General features: G+C 39.6%; 1 protein-coding gene across 9 annotated transcripts in view; it reads left to right on the top strand.

The window, feature by feature from the left end:
• Window positions 1-22758, top strand: part of CNKSR2 (connector enhancer of kinase suppressor of Ras 2) — a gene marked incomplete at its 3' end in the record, with an annotated part of 219235 nt that overhangs the window by 171775 nt on the left and 24702 nt on the right. For all 9 annotated transcript variants that reach the window (XM_080377571.1, XM_080377569.1, XM_080377565.1 and 6 more), the window contains 2 exons: window positions 4991-5091; window positions 6255-6798. In XM_080377571.1, the coding sequence (XP_080233697.1) occupies window positions 4991-5091; window positions 6255-6798 (645 nt within the window). The remainder of the gene's footprint in view (window positions 1-4990; window positions 5092-6254; window positions 6799-22758) is intronic.

Raw genomic sequence — 22758 nt, 5'->3', positions numbered from 1 at the left:
TATCAGAAGAAAGTTAACAATCTGTAAACTAAAAAAAAAGAATTCAAACATTGCACTTGGTGTTTGAATTCACAGGGGGCAGGAATGCATGAAATTGGTCTCAGAAATAAAACCATTCTTCTAAATTCTGATATGATTGAGTTTCCCCTAAAGACTTTAATTTTAATGCCATTTAATTTGGGGGGATTTCTACTCTTTTTGCTATATTGAGGTGTGTGCTAAAGCCCTATTGGCATTTCATTTGGAGTTGCAGGTTTACAGCATTTGACATATGTTTATTTTTAATGTCTAATATTTCATGGGTTTAAACAAGTGGCATATGGAAAATAATGAGTTGCTTTGCTTTAGCTTGCTGCAGTAGAAATCTTGTTTGCAGACAGGAAAAAGAAAGGGTCAGTCCTCAGTGGTGTTGGGGAGGTTGTTCCCTAGAGTTGTCAGTGACATGGATTCATAGAAGTGTTGCTATCCAACTAGCTGTTTTGGCAAGCAGCTGGCTTTTGAATCCATGCTCTTTTTTTACAGAAGTACCTGGCAGCAGGCACCAGAAAATTGCAGTGGTCATGACGATCCAGAGCTTATCCAAATGTCTGTCCGCCCACTGCCCACTGAGTCAAAGCCTCACTTTTTAGTTCTGTGGCTCTGAATCCTTTATCAGTAGGGTTCTGTCTTTTGGCCCAAAAAGCTTACAGCTCGGAGCTGCAGCAGCAATGTATTTAATCTAGTCTTTTCTTTACAGAGACTGTATTTGTAACCATTTTTCAGGGAGAGTTGTGTTCAAAAGACTATCACTTTGAATTTGCCACATGGTGTCTTCCTTGCCCTCCAAAGTCATGGTTCTGTCTATATGACAGCAGCCTTAGCCCTGACCTTCTGGTCTGGTGCCACAAGGAAGATGCACATGCTTTGTCTCCCTGCAACATGTTGCTGCAGTGCAGTTTTCCTGGGAGATACTGTGCAAAAAAAACTCCTTTCCCTGGTAAGAAGCAAGGGGTGACTTCGTCAGCCAAGTAGAAACATCAAGAGATTAGGATTTCTGTAGTGGTAGAAGATTAAAAGAAGCATCAGAAAATTATGTGTGCCTTGAGTCATACCCTGATTGCCTCACCACAGAGCATCCTAGAAGGATCAGCTAGGGGTTGAAGAGCAGTGTCTTACAGCATACTGCCATAATTCAGAGGTAGCAATGTGTGTGGGAAGGTTTTTGGGCGTTCTGTCATTCTCACATATAACTAACTAGGTTGTACCTGCTGTTGCCTCATTTCTAATCAAGTCTTCCAGTAAGTGCAGCTGCTTATTCTGGGAGTGTTGCCCATCCCTGGTTTAGTCTAGTATGGTCCTTGGCACGTAATGTCATTCGTTAACACCAGGCTCTCCACATTCACACAACCCAGGATAGCAGCACCATGCTCACTGTTCCTCCAGTCATCTTCTCCGTTCCTCACCAGACTTCAGAATCAGTTTGAGAATCTGTACTCCCCCAGGCAGCACTACAGTAACCAGTTTGGAGGGACCTGTACACCATCTGTCACTGCTTGAAGATGCTGTGAACAAACTCTGAATCTTGGAGTCTTCTAGGAAATCCTCTGTGTTAGCATTCAAAGCCAAATTCAACTTCTGTTGGCAGCAGGTTGGCACTAGAATTACAGTAGCATGTGGGACAGTAAGGGAAAAGGTATATGAACAGTTATGCTAACTCTGTCCAAGTGCACAATTGCAGACATGATACACCTTTCATAATCCAGATGGATGTGGAGAAATATTTTTGCTACCAAGCAGTCACTGAGTAATAAAATTGCAGATGATTCAGCTCCTAGACATGAGATCATGTGCACTCAGGCCTCATATTACCTATTATTAAAATGTCTCCCTATTGAAGATAATCAGTGATAACCCACTTACTATGGAAATTATATACGAGGCACTGGCGGAGCTCTTTATTACTGTTCTAAGGCCATTCACTCAAATTGATTTATCATAGACAGGTAGGTAAAACTATATCCTCTTTGTGTTGCTTAGTTGTGTTTAGTGTTGGAATCGGTATCACATTCCCCACTCACTGCCATACAGTGTTTCTGTGCCTCTGGTGATTATCCTTGGCTCCCAGCGCAGGGGCTATTAAACAGCTCAGTGGTGTCCCTAATTAGCAGAGGCATCAAGTTAGCAAAGTAAAACCTCTCTATCACTTCAAGCATTTTTGCAGGTATAAAAACTGTTAAACTGGAATTTTCTATATTCAGTGACTGTACCAATTGTCATCTACATATCTGATTTTGCAAAAGGTCTTTTATTTCTGTTCAGTTCAGCCCTTTGCAGCAAAGCTTTGTAATACCTCCGAAACAATTCAACAGTAGTTGTCAAACCTGTTTCAATTAAGGGTTGAGTGGTTCTGAATCTAAAGTGCATAAATATATTTCAAGTGCTTCAGAGATGCACGATTCATCGGATTGTGGGTGTACTGCTGAATAAAATGTCACATTCTGTACAGAACAGTTTTATAAAAATACCATCAACTTTCCGTATTAAATACAATGAATGTTAGCAATATGGCAAGGGACTTTCTTGGATGGAGAAGTTATATACTTTCCAGTCATATAAAATCAGAGAAAAAAATGCGAGCTTATATAAATAGAAAATATTTAACCTGCAAATGGCAGGTCAGTGTTAGTCTATATGCAATATATGCAGTCTATTGCTCGTTCAGAAAGCTTTCAAGATATGCCCAATGCATTGAGCTTGTCCATCAGTGAATTGGACAAAACCTGCAGAGAGAAATACGGCAGCCATTTGCTAGCATTATACATATTTTAGATGGAGTCTAATGAGTCAGTTGCAAAAGCAGAGCATTTTAAAAAATTGGTGGGATGCTATTTTCATACACTTCATCTGGAAGTTGACCCCTGTGACTGCAGAATTTTTTGTAGACAAGCTTTAGGTTGCCAGCAGAATTCCCTCTCTGAGGTAAGGTGCACAGAAACATGATCATACATTGTTGTGTTGTGTGTTGATTTGACAGCAAGAACGTCTTTGTATTTTTTGCCAAAATTGGAACCTTCACTGATGCTGCTAAATGTTACTTTCAGAATGAACAGTTGAGCTCCAAGTCTACAGAAATGTCTCTGAGTGATGCAATTCTGACAGGCCTCTTTCCACGCGTTGCGCCATTAGGCTTTGTTATAATGGGAACAAACATGCTTATAATGCCAATATTTTCAGGTGGTTTGAGTTGCTGGGAACACGTTGCCTTAAAACTAGGAGTGATTTAAAAAGATTTTTCACTGATTTAGTCTTTCATTCACCAAAAGTTAGTTATTTGCAGATTTCTAGAGATGAAACTGGAATTTTTTATTTCATAGTCATGAAAACTTTATTTGTACTATTTATTTATTTTACTGTTTAAAGAGAAACTCTCAGCTGTAAGCTTGCAGGAAGAAAATCAAGACACTCAGAGTTAGAATAGAGTTTTTACTACTTGGAAAAATTAAATAGATAAATGAGGCTGTCCCCACCATTACCACAATCTAAAAATATAGAAAATTTTAGGTGCAATTGTTTCAAGATGGTATCATTTAAAGCTAAGTTTTAGTTTTAAATCTTGAATAAGGTTAGGTACAGTAGATCATTAATCATGCAATACAGTAATCATCTTTAGTAACAAAAAAAATCATTAAAGTCATAAGTATATGTTGTGCCAGCTTGGATTTTTGATTGAGTTTACGAAGCAGGAATCAAACTTCTCCTCATCTATGAAAGAGAAAGTAGTAAGTCATGCAAGTCATGCGGTTCATTGAACACTTACCAGGTGAAGTGAACATTGCCTATGCTTAGTCTGTGAATAGTCCAAGCTAAAGTCCAGTTGTGCAATGATTTTCCCAAATACTAGAAGATAATAAATCAGAAACAAAGTGACAACTGAAATGTTTGCATAAGCCTTACAATGTGTAGAACCATTGAAGTTATCCATCTTGAGCTGAGTCTACAGTTAAGTAGTTTTCTTTTGTAAGGAATATTAAGGTCCAGTGTCTGTTCAGTTAGATGCTGTTCTGCTTCAAAAATATTTACACAAGAATAAACATAAATACCTGTATGGTACTTTCTTCCACGTGTTTTCCCCTTTGACCAAGCTACCGAACATGTGAAATGGGCTTGATCAAGACTGGATTTCCTGACAAAGCAAAACCTCACATCCTATTAAATTTAACCCACAAGATCTGCGTCCTTTGTACTTTCTGATCCATCTTATGGCACTCTAAGCTTAAATGTCATTGTAGTATTTTTCAGTACCATATCAGCTTTTTGTTCTTGCATGGGTAACAGGGCAGCTTTTCTGTGAAGCAGCTATATGGTACAAATTTTTTCTGTCTTATCTTAAATGCAGCTGTTTGTTATAAGAAATTGAATGGAAAAGCTTGGGTAACTGGTGATATGCAATGGAGAAAATGGGTAGCAAAATAGCACTGATTATTCATGTGTGCGATAACCCCTACTTGTTTGATTTGCCAGTTGGTGTTAATTATATTTGTTACAGTTACTTGCAGTCAATGAGACTGAGCAAGTTAAATTTTTCATCTTTTCTGTTCAACAAATACTTTCAGTATTTTCCAGCCAATGTATGTCCAATCATAGTTATTTTTATGGCTGTATAAATATCTGGAAATCTGATACTTGCATTAGGAGTATTCTTCATGCATGTTGTATTTATAAGGTGTGTACAAGAGTTAAATTTGTGGCTCATTTGCAGGTTGATGTTTAATATCTCTGCAGTGGGGCATTAGACTTAGTATATCCCAAAGTGTTTTGAATTTTCCCTCTCTGGATTTAAACAATTCTAAATTACAGCAGCTAAAGTTTACAGAGCCGGCATTCACTAGTATTTAACTCTCAGTAACACCAAGTAAGGAGTTCCCCGTTGCTTTTGTGAAAGCAAGTCGCTGATATACAGAGTATCAAAATGTGTTGGTAGTTTTTCATCTGATCTGTATGTAACTTGCAGATTACTGGAGTGAGAGTGATAAGGAGGAAGCTGACACTCCATCAACACCCAAACAAGACAGCCCACCACCCCCGTACGACACATACCCACGGCCTCCTTCAGTAAGTAACCTGCAACTGTCTACAAGAATGACTATATGAAGTGTCACTTTTACCTACTGTCCTGCTTAAAACCAGCACATGCACACGTTGTGGCACTCTCCAGTATATTTTTTGAGTCAGCGCTTGACCTCAGGCAAGTTAAGTAACATGCATTGCTAACTTTTTCCACCGATTTGCAGAGAATATGGATTTATAATCCCACTTGCTGTACAAGCTAGATTAAGTTACAGAAATCTTTTTTCCTGTTCTTCATGCACGATGGACCCCTGTGCATCCATGCAATCCCTCACTGCCCCCTTATCAACTTCTCTGACAAAATGTTGTTACCTCAGTAACAACGCAGACTCTTCTCTAAGGCTCCTACCATGAGCTGTGAAGCTTTACAGTAACAAAGTACACTTGAATTTTCAGAGAAATGCCAACATGGAAATGTTCTGTCTTACATCACAAACAGTGATACCAGTTGTGCTGTTGTTGTGAAAAAGTAGGTTTCTCTGTAAGTTAGAACAAAAGGGAATTTGGTTTTATTTTCTTCTTGAAGCAGTTGTTGGTATAAAACCAGAGTATGGACTTCTAACTTATTCTTTGCTACCAATTTTAATTTTCATGTCTGTATACTCAGACAGTGTTAAATAATGCATCTTCCTTAAATACAGGTTTTTTAAATGCAAAAATTTTCAATGAAAAACTGGGAAAGTCAAAGGAAAGAGTGTTGATGGTGTTTCATTTTAATGCAATACCTTATCTTTCAAAATCATAGATCTTTGAACTGCACTGAAGCATTGCAAACACGATTCTGAAGAAATGTTTAGCAAGATATGATGACAACAGGCATTTTTAGTGGACCGGGCATATCTCTTCTGTGGCTTCTGTAGTGCCATGTTCTGCAGCATTTTTTGCAAATAATTGTGTTGGCTTATTTTATACACTAGGGGACATAATAAATGTACTTATTATGAATAAGTTTCAGTGTTTGACCTGCAGGTGTGATGTGTAGATACGGGCATGCCTTAAGGTTAGGATCAGGGCAGGTTAATCAGGTAAATTTGTGCCTTCATTACTGAACTGGATGCCATCAGTGACAATGACAACTACATGATTGTTACTAGTGTTAGGTCTCAGTCTACACTGATCTAAAGATTGCTCCATTGCTGACATTGTAGATGAGCTGCGCGAGCCCTTATGTGGAGCCAAAACACAGCCGACTCTCATCGACAGAGACCTCCCAGTCACAGTCGTCGCATGAGGAGTTTCGCCCAGAGGTGGCGGGGAGCGCCACTGACTCACCAGTGCGCAAGACGGCAAGCCAGCGGCGCTCCTGGCAGGACCTCATAGAGACGCCACTGACGAGTTCAGGACTCCACTACCTGCAGACGCTGCCACTGGAGGACTCTGTGTTCTCCGAGGCAGCCGTGGTCTCCCCCGAGCACCGGCGGCAGTCAACCTTGCCCACCCAGAAGTGCCATCTGCAAGACCACTACGGCCCCTTCCCCCTCGTAGAGGGTGAGCGGATGCAAGTGCTGAATGGGAATGGGGGAAAGCCCCGAAGTTTCACTCTGCCTCGGGATAGCGGCTTCAACCACTGCTGCCAGAGCCTTTCAGTTGGTGCTGCTGATCAACACGAAGAAGCACAGCAGAAGGAGGTGGAGGAGGAAGAGGAAGAGGAAGAGGAAGGCAAAGCAGCAGAAGAAAACCAGGAAGATAAAAGTAAGTATGGGATATTTCTGTGGCTTTTCAAGAGTCCTGTTTGTGTAACACAGAGGTTGTTTTTCCTTTTTCCTATCAAAAAAACCCAACAGTCTTTCAACACCCTCCATGTTTTACCAGGTCCCCGTTGTCACACACCTCTTTGATCTGCCTTATGTATAAGGCTTAAAACAGAGTGCTGCCTGACCTCTCATGATCACCAGACACTTCCCCATAGGCTGGTCACCAATCACCCACTGCTAGTTATTCTTAGTTATAAATGGATTTTGCATCCATGCTTTCTTCACGCTTCCACTTGCACAGTATCCTCCCCCACTGACACATGTATGTCTCAGGACATACTCAGTAAAATTTCCAGCCAATCCAATCTGGGTTGTAAAAAACACTCAGTAAATCCTGGAGTGCAGGGTCAGGCTGTGATTGTGTAATATCAAGGTGGCAGTCACAAGACAGCCCAGAAAATATAAGAAGTTGAAAATGAGAGTGTATTTTCCCCAGTTCCTCACCTTGTGATTTATATAGAGAAGTTAAAAAAACATTTCAAACAAACAAAAAAATTAATGGAGAAAAACTATGTGACCAGCAGGGCTTAAAAAAAAAATCATTATGCTGAGTAACTGTGTCTTACATGGCACATTAACTCCATAAATATTAGTGCTATTTTTCAAAAATAATCCAAATAAACAGGGATTGGAGAAGGTCCCTGCTCCTCCTGAATGTGTAAACACATTTCTGTGTCTGTTTCATGCTCTGTCCTTCACTGTCATTTTATGGAGCTTCCCAGCATGTGTTGCTAGCAAAGCTGGATTCATACCCAAGTTTTAGGGTCAGTCAATGAAGGCTGCATCCATGGATTGTGTCTTGATGCTGCAATTAAGTTACGTGAAGTGGCAAGGAAGGCACGATGACCCCTGAAGCTCTCAAAGAGTCTGTGCTAGCTGGTTCCTTCAAATTCAATTTTTTCACTCTAGGAAAGGAGTTTAAAAATGGTAAAGAGCTAGGAAAGCAAAGAAAGGGATAATTAGCTGCCTACCTACCTAAGTTAATTCATTAAGGTTGGGCACTTCTGTTGAGCATTAAAATTCATGTGTACATTATTTAGTCTACTTGGGAGAGATCAACAGTTTTCCATTGCCCTTATGCTCTAGACAATAGATTCTAAACATCTCAAATTCTTGACTTTGAGAAAACAGTGATTTCTTTTGCAGATACTAAACTTGATGTCACTAAAAGTTAAAAAAAAAAAAAAAAGGCACAATTTCAGTTGTGTTCATGCATGACACTTTCCAAAAAAAACATACATTTATTAGGGTAATATTAGGCTCTTACTGACTGTGAAATGAAGCTGTCTAATTAACAGGGTTAAATTTCATCAACCATGCAGAATGTTTTATCCTCTTTTTAGCCTTCAATTTTGGTTTTCACGTGTGTTTTTACTGACATTAATATAAAAATAATTTTTAAAAAATTCCTCACTGTCAACAAAAAGAATCAAGGAGACTTTCCACTGGAGTTCCTGTGCTGTTTGGACATTACTCAGAGATACTGTTGCAGGGCCTAAGTTGTTAGGTGTTTTAAATCTCAGTTTTAATGCTTTTGGGTTCCTGGTTGTAACATTTTATATCGTACCATACTAATAAAGAGCTAGTGCTTGATTTAATAGGCCAGAACTTGGGCTCTGCTCCATCTTTCTATACCGATTTCCAAAAAGGGAGAAAAAAGTTTCATTTTTGTAGTGGTCTCCCTGTATACGCATACTTTTCTTTTTCTTGGAGTGAGGTTTTCTTGGTTGAAACATTAACAGGAGATTGCTTTTGAGACATTAATGACCAGACAGACAAGTAAAGTGTTCATGGTGAATTGACCATGAAGTTATAAAACCAGAAAGAAAATACTGTTTAGTCTGTTGAAAAGCTTGTTTAATTGCTTGTTGCTATAGCTGCAATGTTGTGTTTGCAATGCTGGCTTCTTCCAGTGCTCTTACCAGTAAAAGCAGGAGGATTTCATGCAAGTGGTGTTCTTAAGTGTAAAATCCAGTTTCTGAGCTGAGAGGTTTTCTTAGTCCGCTAACAGAATGGGTACCCTTGTGCGTGCTACATCATTGCTCTGCTCACCTCCATTGCTCTGGGAAAACGAAACATTGCAACTGGCTGGAGAAGGGGAATGCTCTCCCTTTCAGAAATGTTTTAACCTTACCCTGAACCTTCCCTGATGTGGTATCAGATGAACCTTTTAAATGTATTTATTTGCCTTACACATTTGTGATCCTGATGTAGTTCTGAGCTCTTGGATGATTATGTGTGTTCTTGTGTGTGCATATATGTGTTTTAAAGCTTAATCATTCCTGTTGCTTTTTGTGCGGGACAAGGAATGCAGCTACTTTCAGTTGTTGCTGTACAAGTCAAATGTCATGGCCAAATGTTTGTTTTCTGAGCCTTTTGTTTTTACATCCCCACTTTAGAAACCTCTGGAGTTTAAATCAAATAGTAAAATGTAGTCCTGTTTCTTCCAACTTCTTTTGCAGAATTCTTTGCAAATAACCACACCACAACTTAGGAGCTCCATGCTTTTTCAAATGCTGTCTCCAGCTGCTATAATTTAACGTAGTTCTATTGACTTTCTACTAAAACTACACTGATTTGCAACAACTAAGCATCTGCTCTCTGTTAATCACTACTTTATGCCTTAAATAGATGCTGCAAGACTTTACTGACATTACAAATAGTTCTGTGTATCAGCTCTGCTGTAATGCCTAGATACATCATGATAAACTGAAAATACAGGTTGTCCTTTCCTGTGTTTATCCATTAGGACCTAACTTTGTTGTGTGTTCAGTTGCTTCTCTCCGTCTCATTATATCACGTTAACATTATACTGCTAATATTTAATGGATTGTTCTATTTCCCTAATTGAAATGACTTTTGTGTAAATCATTTAGATGTTCCATATTGACACCGTCCTGTAATGGTCTCTTGCTTTGTAATCGAAGAGGATTCTCATGTGGGATATTTGAGTTTGTCCGTGCGTTTGCTCCTGAGGCTGTGAAAATGGCAAACAACATTCAGACCTGTGGCACCAAACATGCCTCTTGCTGTGTTGTTCAGAGGCAGGCATGCGTGGGGAGCAGCTCCATGGCGATGGCGCAGTGTGTTGGGTTTCTGTGGTTCAGTTGTAAAGGACAAGTTAGGCCTTTTCAGGTTTGTCTTCTGATAGTGGGACGTAATAAAAGGAGGCAGCTGTGCATCAGTCATGGCACTGTCACCCCCTGCCCCTCTGGCCCCACTGGTGTCTGCGCCCTCTGTTTTAACAGATTTCACCACTTAAGGCCAAAGAACACTTCAAGAATCTTCTTGGGAGACTGTTTCTGGGTTGTCTCCCAGGGAAGCTTGCTTCATTTTTTGTTTTATTATTGGAAAGTATTTTTGATGGTGGTTCCTTCATTTTCAAAGACTTCTTTGGTTTGTGGGACAGTAATAGGAATAATTAAGAGTTCAGCATTTAACAGAAGCAGGTATTAGCTCTCTACAGTGTAACTGGCTGTAAATCCTGCCAACTTAGCTGCAAAAAAAACTGTACTTTTTTTTTCTATACTCACTAAAAATGTCTTTGAAGAACAATAGCACCCGTGGGAATTTCTGGTGCTGTCACCTACCCAGACAATGCTGCGGTAGCAAATCTGTTGCTGACTCCACGTGCTGTGGGGCTGGCCAGAGCAGTATTGGCACACCTTCCAGGGAGTGCACACTTGGGACCTGCAACAGCATGCAAGTGAGCTTTTCACTGTGCAGGCTTTGTAAGATTTCTTCAGGAATATGGGTAGAAAAGCATTGGTGTCTATGTTTGAGTTTGAAGATGTATTTGGAGCAGGTAATAATCACTTCCCACTGTTCATTTCCTTCTACATCATTCCTCACCTCTCTGTTCTCTTGCTTCTGCAAGTTTTCTGACCTTTCCCTCCATTCTAAGTACTGTGATTCCTACTGACGTGGTTTAGGATTTTTTTTGTTGCTACTGCATCGTTGTAATTTTGGAGTATCTTTTATATAGGGTGGACAACTTTTACAAAGTCTTAAATAGATATCAATAAATTAATGGCTGTCCTTTGGGGGCAATTGAAGGGTGGGGGCCATTTGTTTGCTGCACTGATTTTCCCTCACAGAGCATTTATGAGATGCAACCGTCTTCCATGTGTGACTTGTGTCACCCTGAAAAGATTTTGCTATGTTTCTAAGCCTGGGCGCATTCACAACGTGGTGCCTGGCATTTTGTTGCATCACCATAAGCTCTTCTTCAGGTTTGTAATATCTCTCGGCATCCCATGCTTAGTCCCACACAGTCTAGTGAGCGCTGCCCCAGAGGAACACAGCAGCCTCATGCTTCAGTCTCCGAAACCTGTCTTTTAGCCTTAAACCGCTGAAGACACTTGCCAAAGGCCAGAGCAGGAGCTAGCGCTGGCATTTTGCAGCTCAGAGAGATGTCCAGTGCCTCCAAAGGATTTGAGGAGAGCTCCCCTTGATGTCGCGGAGAGCTAGTCTCTGAAAGAAATCCAATATCTGCTTTTGCTGAGGTACCAAACATGAGACTTCTTTCTTTTTTCCCCAGTAAAAAAATTAAGAACCGTCAAGAGAATAATAACAGAAACTGAAGGCAGTTTCTCCCACCCCACCTACCAGTCACAGAAGTTAAATTCAAGGTGGCAGTGCTTTCACAAAATAGGACGCATGGGTTTAGGGAGTCCCATGACTAGCAGCAAGCTTCACGTACTGTGCCAAGAAGGTATATACATGGGACATCCTAGGTGTCATTTGACTTCAAGAAGGAGTTTGTGCTAGTAAAAAATATACTCTGAATAAGGTCAGACATTTCAAATTCTGAAATATAAGTACGGGGAGGGTTACCTCTTTTTAATGAGAGGCCTGTAATACGCAGCGCAAATGATATCTCTCAGAAAGATCAATGTTTTCTAATTAAACACTGTGTTACGAAGTAGTTTGCTGTGTACCACTTCTAGGTTTTGCTTCTCTGCCTTTTGGATAGGGTGTCTTTTCACTTTGGCAGGGTTTAGGCAACAGTGAAATGTGGGAGTCAGGATGAATAATGTGTAAAGCCTGGATTGCGCACGCTGCAGTTGATGGGGATGTGTGTCTGAAATGAATAGTGTGCTTTGCTTTTCTGCCAGCCTCCTTCCATTTTAGAGAGGATACCATTACTGGTGTCCTGTCGTCCAACCACCTAGTTAGTTTTACCTGCACCAAGAGACAAGGAAGAGACCATTAAGATACCATATTTTCCCCTCTGGTATTATTCAAGTTAGTAAGGGTGTGCATGCCTGGTAGTATCTTAAATAAGCAGAGCTGTGAGGAATGACAGGTGATGTTTCACATTTAAAGTATTCCTTATGAGGCTAGCGATCAGCATGAGTGCAGCACCCTCTGGGGCACTAAAGAGGGTGTTATTCCAGCTTACTACATCCATTATCAGTCCTGTACAAACCAGAACATTTGTCAGGGTTGGGATGTTTTTTGTTCAACATCCTTCTGGGAAGTACAACCCGTGCATGCTCAGACACTGAACTAGACTAATGAAATGGCTGCTTTTTCTGAGCGTTGTTTTTGTTATCTGAATTTTCATTCCTAATTCACTTTTGAGCCTTCCTGTGGCACCTGACTGGGTATTTGCACTCCTGTGGGCTAAGGACCATTGGCATTTCGTGCTTTTTCTACTAGGAGGAGGCCTGCCTCCTCCCTTCCACTGCCTCCAAGGTGCTAGCTTTGTTGCTAACTCAGAATGATTAATGAGCTTGCCTAAAAATACTGCCCAGTTATGTTCGAAAATTAAGCCTGTTAGTTTACAGTGTAAACTGCTAACCTTTGGTATGGATAGTTTATATATTTACAAGGAAATTTTCATCAGTGGCTCAGTTTCAGGAAGGAAGGAACCATGGAAAAGCAGAACAAGACAGTGACAGCCATATCACCTGGTCTGCTTTTCCAAGCAAATGCTTTATGTTCAAAATGTCTGGTGGAATGTCATGTCTTCAAATACTACTTATTATTTTTTTTTTTTTTATCATTATTATTATTAACGAAACCATTTAGTGCTTCATTTGTCATAAGATCCAGTGAGATCCTAGGGAACTGTATTATATGAAAATGAATGGGTGGGAGACAGCATTGCTGATGATCTAGGTTATATGTCAGGCTAAACTTCTTTATCCTTGTTAAATTTTAAGGTACATGTTTATCTGAATAGGGATTTCTATATGCTTCCAGAAGCAGCTGCATATTTGGGAAAATTGTCATCCCAAATCGGAGTTGCTTAATTATCTTCTAGCTTTCATATATGTGTATATGTTCAGCTGCACGTATAAAAATGTGGTTTAGACTATTATATTAAAAACCATTGATATGAAAACTGACTTGGACAAACAAGTACTGGGAATATGTGTGGTTCTTTCTGAGCAAGTTCTTTAATTAAAAATTTAAAATTTATAAAATGAAGCTTTACCAACTCTCATATGCAAAAGAAACTTCATTGTAGAAGTGGGTTTGTATTCTAAATAAAAATAGTGGGATACAAAAACCTCTGTATTCTGATTTTAAATTTCAGTTCAAAGGGGAAAAAATGCCTGGAGTGTTTGAAAGCCAAATACTGAATCATTTACTAAGCAGCAATTCAGAAAGCAATATGGGCTGTCAACAAAAATAAAAGGAGTTTAATTTTTTGCCTTTTAGTGTTTTTACACATGAATGCATTTTACCCACAAATTTGTTGTTGCCATATTTTAAATTTTAGTAGATTTCCATTGCCCAAGCTGCTAAAAATGTGAAGGAGAAGTGAGTTCCTTACTCCTATTTTGGTTTTAATGGCTTTGGGTGTCGTTGCCAAAAAAGGTCATCTGCTTTTACCTGAAATATATGGATTAAATGGTCTTTTTACAAGCAAAAGAAATGCTCAAGAGAATTTCTTACATGACTGTTCTTACAGATTACCTTTCTTGCAAAATTTCCTCGATTCTCTTGGTAAGCTGGTGGCTGTCAAGGGAGCCATGCTATCAGAGACACCTTCAGGTTAGCTAGTTTATAGATGTGGGCAATAGCTTTCTGGTTTTTTCCTACTTTCCACATTAATTCTTTGGCTGGGTGTTATACAACCAGTCTGATTGCATTTAATTTTTGCATTTCTTGGTGTAAGCAAGCTCTGTCCCTGCCGCTGCCCTGTCTGAGTCTGGCTGCAGCAATGCTGTCCTTGGGAAAAGACAACTCCTAAGTGGCAGACCACCTCACAGGTGATACAGGGAAGACAGTCCAAGGCCCCTAGGGCCCTCGGTTTGCCGTACTGACGGATATGCAGCTGCTTCCCCCTTTGTTGGCCTGATACATCTCAACAGCAATACAAAAAAGCCTTTTTTTGTGCTTGCAGATTCCACCCCCTCAATTTCAAATGGGCTTTCATTCTGAAGTATAATACAGTCCCATCTTAAACAAGGATATGTAGCTTTTTTTGAAATTACTTAATGTATGAAAGGAAAATCAGACCTTCTTTTAGAGAATTAACATGTAGTTTTCCATTAAAAAGAGGGTTTACCTGTCCCAAAATTTATACTCACAATCATTTTGATTTAAACCATGAAAAATATACATTTTTTTAATCATGTACATAAATCTTCTCACTGAAATGTACTGAAAATTGTTTTAAAGACACTCTTAGATTTGACCACTGCACAATACATGAGGAAGCCACTTTTCATGGAATTTTGCAGAACTGGGGTTGTTCCTCTTTGAGATGCAGCAGGCACTTAGCCTAATCTGAAAGCTTCTAAATACAAGGGAAACAGACATCTACAATGAAAAAAAGTTAGTCAGCTATCGTTTGTATAAGAATGTTCTTTTGAAATGTGTAATTTTAAAATTTTTAATTTTTTTCCCAAGGCTGAAAAAAATGAAAACCCTTTCTATAATCAATTATAATTAAATCAAGAATATGACACAATACCAGTAGGACTGGCAGAATAGAGGAGGACTAAAATCTTTTCAGATTGGATTTATTACATCTTCAGGTGGTACCATCTGCTGTCTGTGGTGCTCAGGTTCATTCAAGGCAACTGTTAAAACATATGCGGGGAGGAATCTGAGTCAGTAGTGCCTGGAAGGTCATAGGAGGGATGTAGTTTTATTAAACTGCTACCATGCTGAACTTATATAGTGTCACCATGTAAACATGCATTCTTGTTTAATTACTGTTTGTTGTGGGAAGCAGCATGAGATAATCAAAGCCCTCAGTGCACACCGTCATCATCCTGCTAAAATTTTTGGACAGGAGACTCTGGAAAAGGCAAAGTTGTTACGAAGCAGTTTTGTTTGGCTTAGTCTATTTTTTAAAAATAACTCCTCTGAGTTCTTGGCTTTGAGATGAAGACTGTCATGGAGGCCTATGAAATAAATGTAGCAGGGCAATTTTTTGTGAATTTTCCTACCATCCCAGCCTGACTTTCCTCTCTTAGCCACTAGCTGCTGCTCCAGAGGGTCACAGATCTCATGTAGGTTGTGTGTCCAACCTGCCAGCCCTATGCAGCTTCCTTGGATGCTCTTTGACAGCTAAAATGGCACTAGATGCTTATGTTTTGGCATCTTAATCTCCCTGCTTGTTTCCTAAACCTTTCCACTGCAGGAGCGCAGCAGATATATATATAGGCTGAAATCCTGACCCCTCGGAAGGCTATGGTGAAGCTGTGAGTGTGCTGCACACGTCTTGGGGGCAGTGAGCTGAAAGTGAAGTCAAAGGTTAGACTGTATACCTTTGGCCTCTAAATCTGGAGCTGCTATACCTACCAAATCTGTCCTTAAACACCCCCAGCAGTGGGCATTCCTCATTCCCTCTGGACAGTGCTTTTCCTCTTTGCTGTATTGGAAAGGATTATTATTTTTTTTCTTTCCTAATGGATATTGAATTGTTCCATCTGCAATTTAAGCCTAGCATTTCCTTTCCATTATGGCACAGAAAACAAAACTGCTCCATTACAGCAGCTCTTTTTTCAAGCTGAAAGGTTGTTACAAAGGTTGATTTATTTTTTTCTCAGAGACAGCATTTTCTAGGTTTCTGACCCCTCTTGCTGAGCTTCCCTGGGTTTTCCAGCTGCCTCCCACCTCTTCTGGGATGGCAGCATCCAAGCTGGGTGTAGCGCACCTGGCTGAGACCAGGAAGGTTTTGGGGTGTTTTGTGCACTGTACCGTGAAAAATATCTGGTTTGCAACCATATTTTACTTCATATTTCAGTTTCTGCTGTACAGTATCGCAGATGCTTTTCTGCTTAATGGTTACTTTTCTAGTCACAGTTGAGCTGATTATTCCCGCACACCTCACATACCCACATTAAGTAGCTCATGTTTATAAAGACCTCAGGTGATTTAAAATGCCTAATTAATTGGGCTAAAACTAACCAACTAACAAACAAATATGACATTTTGTAAAACTAACAGCCTGAGTAGACAAAAAAAAAAGTGCCTTGCAGACTAACCTGGTGTTTGCCAAGCTCTGTGTCTGTTACCATAGCATTTACCATATTGCTATATGAAACTTGGCAAGGGATTTCATCCCTCCAAATCATTCCAACTTCTGAGACTGTCCTCCAGCAGTCTGGGAGGCGTTTCCTCCCACTGTTATGCCTGTGGATTTTAATAGGTTTATTCTCTTCCACCATCGGGGCCATTAGCCTGGGACTGTTTCTGGGCGCAGGGCAGCCTCAGGAGAACCCCACATAGTGCAGCCTCCCCCATCAACAGCCGCTCTGGTGGCTGCTCCCTCTGGGCTTGGCTTGCGCTATCAGAGGTGGCTAATGTCACTCACTTCTGGGAGCTGAACTTCTAGAAGGAAAAGATTGTGCCCTGTCTCTCATCTGTTCTTTTTTTTTTTTTTTTTTTTTTTTTTTTAATGTTCTATTAAACATTTAAATAGCCAAGGAAGATGTTACCTGGAGATAGGTGGGGAACTGGAGGATCATCTTTTTGTCAGTTGGGATTTCATCAGTCCCCCGAAGGTGCTTAGTGCTCAGAGTTTTTACTAACCATGTGAGTTTTATTTGTAAGATCTTCTGTTATTTTTCAGTATCGAGCATTGCCAGTTCTCACAAAACAAATGCGGTAACATAGTACTTTCTTAAAAAAAAAGCCCTGTAATCAAGGAATTTTGCAAGGATCTCAGTTCTCATTAATAATTAAAAAATAGGTTTCTAGGTTTGTTTTCAAAATTGTGGTTCAAAAGCTAGAAGATAAAGATTATTTGTCTCCTTTTTTGACCCAAATTTGTGAGTTTTGGATCTTGTTGATGATAGTTAATATTCCCACATCATTGTATGTAGTGGAGTGCTATTAAATAGCATGAGTTAATGGACAAATTGTGAAACAAGTTCTCTGCAAGATCTTGCTGTATTTACACGGAGAAAAAGGTTGCATTTAAAGTAAGATGGTCACTTTCTGGCTCCACATTTTGAGTACTGCTAACACAAAATAAGAGCTGCTATTTCTTCTCGTCTGGTTTCCAGAGGGATGAACTTTGGCCTTTTGGTATAAAAAATATCACCACTGATTTGTTTAAAAGCATTTGAGTTGTTATCACGGTTAGAGAGTAAGGAAAGGCTGCCAAAAAACTTCGATTTAAAACCACCTTTCAGCCAGTTTTTGAAATGTTGATTTACTCATGTGAAGATTTACAGGCATCAAGGAGGAGGTAAAGGGAAGGAGACTTCACTTGGGAGATTTCTCCTGGTTGTAAATTCAGAGATAGACAGATCGGGGAGTGACACTGCAAGGCTTAGCCACAGGGTAGGAACGGGGAGGAAGATTACCCTGATTGCTTTACCCAGCAAAATTAATGAGAATAAGGTTACAGGGATCATTGTGCACCTAGTTCCAGGTTAAATGAAAGTTAGCTTTTGAGTGAGGCGGGATGGCTTGCGGAGGCGGGGGGACTCCTGGTGCAGACCCGGCTGGGCTGGGCAATGGGCCCCTTGCAGCTAATCCGGCATTTCCGATGCGTGCATGTCTGTCATTACAGAGTACTTGAGAACTGGTGAATATGAGATCCAGAGAATTAGAGAGTATCTTCCTGTAGTAAAAATAGCAAAATCTGTTTTAGAATTCACATAACAGTATTTTAATAGCCTCTACATTTGGCATTAAAGTGGTAATTTTACTGTACTAATGTGAACACTTGAAATCCAATATGAAAATCATACTTAATCTATTAAAAGCTTGAGGCTGATTCTTCTGAGAATTATTCTGTTTCTTTCCTCCCTGCTAGAATGCACCCAGCCATTTCTTTTCCACTGTTAAATAAGAAAACAAATTTTATTTTCAAGACATTTTCTTTTTTTTTTGTTATCAAGCTATAAGTACATGCACAAACTTTTACAGTATAACAGTTATATTTTTAACTTTATGTAATGTCTTTAGGGACAACTAGAATTCCTGGTTTCTGTCTTTTTGGAAGATGGAAGAGAACATTTTTTTTTTATTTCTGGCTTTGTAAAGAGCCTAGGAAAATTCCCATTTAAATTTTACACTCCCGCTAAAGCTGTCCACGACTAAAGTATTATTTTTCTTTACAATTTTTTACCACAAAGGACTATGCTTACCTTCTCTAGTATTACTGTATGATCTTGGTATTAATGTCATATTTCCCAGTGTAGCCTCAAAAGTTTCATGTGATTCTTACAGAGGCTAGGAATACTTATTAATAAACTAGTATCATTTAAGCATACCATCAGGTTTTTACACCAATCCATTGAAAACGTAAATCTCAGAGTTTTGACAATGGTTTATGAAATGGTGGGACTGAGGAATAAAAATAAAATAAAAACCAGAAAATGTTCTTTAGACATTAGTGCATTATGCATTAATAAATCAATAGTTTCTAAGTTCTCTGCTCAGTTTGAGTTTTAACCTTCTGCAGTTCAATTCACACGTTCTGCCTGCAGGTATGGGCACCTTATAGTGGTCAGCATGAATCTTAGAGCATAAACAGGCTATATTTGCATCTGTGCAAACTCTTAAGAAGTTGAGAAATTTGAGTATGTGAACATCTTGCACAGTCTATAAAATTTGTATAAAATGTCTCCGTAGTAAAGAAGAGGAAAAGAGGACGTTGTGTTAGTTTTCCTGGGAATACTTGTTTTTAGAGGATGGCTGAAAATTTTAGTTCAGCTAATTTTGAACTGTTGGTAGAAGGTAGGAGGAAGTTTCAGGGTTTTCATAAAGTGAAAAAATGATTGCCTTGGAGACTCACAATTTGGAAATGGCTTTTACAGTTAATGAAATTTGAAAGTGTCAGCCACCTTCTTCTTGCTGTCCTCCATCCCAAAAGGCCAATTTCCTAAGCTTGTACATGTTGTGGCTAAACAAGATTATGGGATTTATACTGGGAGTAAAAAAGTCACTTGAAGTAAAAATTAGGCTTTTCAGTCAGTTTTGAAAATAGCACTTGGGTCCTTGATGGAATTCATTATTCCTCAACTTTCAGGGTAGTTTGAACATGGCAGGATGGGGGCATGGTCAGATGGCCCCAAGCAGCCAGCACTGTCCTGTGGAGGCTTGTGAGACCTGTAGTCTTGGGGTTTCTACTCAAGAGGAAGCTGGAAGTGAAGGGGTGAGATTTTGTATTCCACCTAGATCTGGCTCATCTTACACGGCTGCCAGAAGACTGTATGTGGTTTTGAGCATCGCTGCTCCCTAGGATGATGGGGAATAGGAGGTTGCTGAGAGTAACCCAATAAACAAGGAAAGGAAAGCAGACCCAACCAAGGTGGTGGAGGCTTCATTTACCTGCATAAAAAGAAAGGAAACACTTTCTACAGACCATGATCCGTAGTGCTTGTTGGGAACAGGAAACATCAGGCTAGGTGGGGAAGAGATGGCAAAATCTACTGGGGTGAGATGGAAGCAAAAGGCAGAAGACTAGAAGTTGGACTTAAATCTGTAATGGTGAGGATAAGCTATGGAACAAGATTCCTTGAGTTGTGATTTGTTTTCCAAATGAAAATCCCATCAGCCTTAATGTTCTTTGCCACAATTGAGGATGATGGTGTTAAAAATCTTTTCCCCAGTTAGAAAAACTGTTTTAAAAGCATTTTGTGTTGATAGTGACACATTTCCCTTACAGAATAACCTACTGTAAATACACCCATGATGCTTTTGCCTTTGTTTCACAGAATTATGCTATTTAGCATGCTGTGCAGGTGAGCCAAGTGGACGTACATTACGCTGGGACCATGCTCTGGCATACCGTGCCAGTGCACAGAAACATTTCCTCAGCGCAAGTTGTCCTCCAAGGAGGAGAAGCTGGCATAACCTCATGATTATGTTAAAAACCCTGTAATAAAAAGTCCATAATTAGCTGAGTTGACAGTTATTTTTGACAAATAAGACCTTCAGAGTGTCCCCTTAGCTCATGTCTTCCAAAAATATTAGCTGAGGCCTCTGGTTAGACTTTTTCTTCAGATGACTTACTCAGCTGTACCATATTGAAATGGAGTAGATCTTTTAAAAGATGAAGTCATGAGCCTGTTTCTTTATTTTGTCCTTGTACATTTTGCATTTCTTCAGTCTAGTGTTGCTCATCTTCAGCAGTTGCCATAGCTAGCATTGTTATTCATGAGCAAAAGTGTACAGCCAGATCTTGTTCTGGGTTCCTCGTGAGTTTTCCTAACAACTGTTTTCTCCTTCCAAGGCAAATACAATGGTTGTAGTAGTTACAGGGTGAGCAGGGGATGTTGTTGTCTGCACTTGGGCATGTAACTGAATTTCCAGTTCTGATATCCCCCCAGCGTTTCTGCACACACCTGCTAAGGGGTTGTTTTAAAAACCTTCAGCTTAAGCTGACCATGTACTTGCTGTATTTCATAGTTCACAGAGAAGTGTGTAAATCATGGTCACCAACATTTTTTTCATCAGCAGCAGTTGTGCTGATACGATGCCTATCACACCATAATGTAACCAGAACGGATAAATTGTTGCCCAGTCCTACCTTCTCATATACTTTCTCACAGAAAACTTAAATTGAGAAAGTTCTTAGTTTTCCACAGAGTTGTCAAATAGATGTATCATACAATATACCCCAAACTTTGTGGTTACTGTGTAACCGCAGTAAAATATTTAACATACCAGATAAAAGGAAGGACACTAGAAAAGGTAATATGATCTCTGTGTATTTCAGAATTGTTCTTTCTTGGGTCTCTTTTCCAGAAGCAATCTTGTTTTCTGTGCTTCTTTTACCCTAGTTCTGAAAGATACAATGTAAATCAAAGATAAATTTATAGCCTAATTCCATGTCATTGCACCAGGATAATTTCTCCAGAACCTCTCTACCTATATTTCTGGAATAAAAAACATTGAGGAAGATGAACATAAATTCAAGTCAGTGCAAATTATGAAAGCATCAGTGATAATCTAATGATGTAAAGCCTCTTCAGAATACCCAGTTGTACTGATGGCAAGTCCTGGTGTTATATAGGAAAATTAGTGAGCTTATTGCCATCAGATACACAGCTTCTTTAAGAGGGATGTTTCTTTCTTCTGAAGAAAAACCAAATCCTTGCAAAATTAAAAATTCAGTAAGCTTGTTGGTTTTACTGTTTCATCTTGCAGTCTAATGTTTCCATTCTGCACAGCAGATGTGAGCTTAGTAAAAATTGTCCAAAACATTTTTTGTGTAGTTCTAGATAGATCTCAGACTAAACTACTTGCATTAAAAAAAAAAAAAAAAAAAAAAAAAAAGCAGCCAAAACCAACCTGTGAGCACAAGTGATTGCACTGAAGAGCATTGAGGTCCACATTCCAGCTAACCCACTTAGCTTGCCTTGAACAGTGCCTAAAAACATATTTCCAGGGCAGAGTTAAAGGTGTCTTGCTGGTAGCCCTTGATGGGTCATTTTTCCACAAAACAGTTTTTTCAAGTTTGAACTCAGGTGTACTTTTAGCTGTATTGTATGGCAACAAGGAGTTGCACATTTTAACTCCAAGCTGGAGAGAAAAGCGTCTCTTTTGGCTAGTTTTAAACCCGTCACACAGATTTTCAGATGCTCCTGTTACTGAAAGAGGCAACTATCAACCTTTTTTCTCTTTACTCAGTGCATGTATGTGCTCATAATTATATAGACCTCTGCATCCTCCTTGAAGTCTTGAATGGTCCTAGACCATACAGTCACAACCCACAGGAAAAACCTTTCACACCACCAGTAATCCTGGCTGCCTAGATCTCCACCTTTCTCAATACTCCTTTTTGAGGTGAGAAGGCCAGAGCAGTATACAGCCTTCGTATGTGACACTTCAGGGATTTACTTTTTTACTTTTTTTTTTTCTCTCCTTTATCTCCACTACGTGCTGTGTTTATTTGGAAGTAGATGCCAAACCTCCCAAGTTCTCTGTTTTTGTGGAAGTTGATTTGATATTTCTAACAAATACTCCACAATTGTGGCTTTGCAATCTCAGAAGAGAACTAAAGGGAACTGTTTGTTTCAAGATGGTTCTGCCTGATAGAAAAAAAATTAAGGTGTAGTTTTGATGTTGGTGATGCAAGACTGCAGAGGAGAAGGAAACTAAAAAAGACAATGTAGCTACTAAAGAAATCAGCAGAAGACATAAGTAACTGAGCAGCTTGAGGAATCACTCAGTAGGTGGGAGGTTGCTATCGTGGGATGAGAACAAGCTCAGCTGCATGATACTCAGTGTTTTTCACATTGTAGAGATGCTGCTATTTTGTTTGTTTAGTGGTGATATTTTGATGAAAAGCACTTTAGCAATCTGAAGGGGGGAGTAAGTAGTAAATGGCTGGGAATATATCCACTGCAGAGCAGCTCCGGATCATGCTAGAGCTTGCCCCGGGGAGGGGTGACCATCCACAGGACTGGTATGGAGAGCAGAAACCCCTCAGGACAAGCCTTCTTTGGCTTACCATCTTCTGAGTGAA

Source organism: Falco punctatus (genome assembly GCF_963210335.1).
Source record: "Falco punctatus genome assembly, chromosome: 2".
Taxonomy (NCBI): Eukaryota; Metazoa; Chordata; class Aves; order Falconiformes; family Falconidae; genus Falco; species Falco punctatus.
Note: the sequence above shows the minus strand (reverse complement) of the source record. Positions and strands in the feature narration are given on the sequence as shown.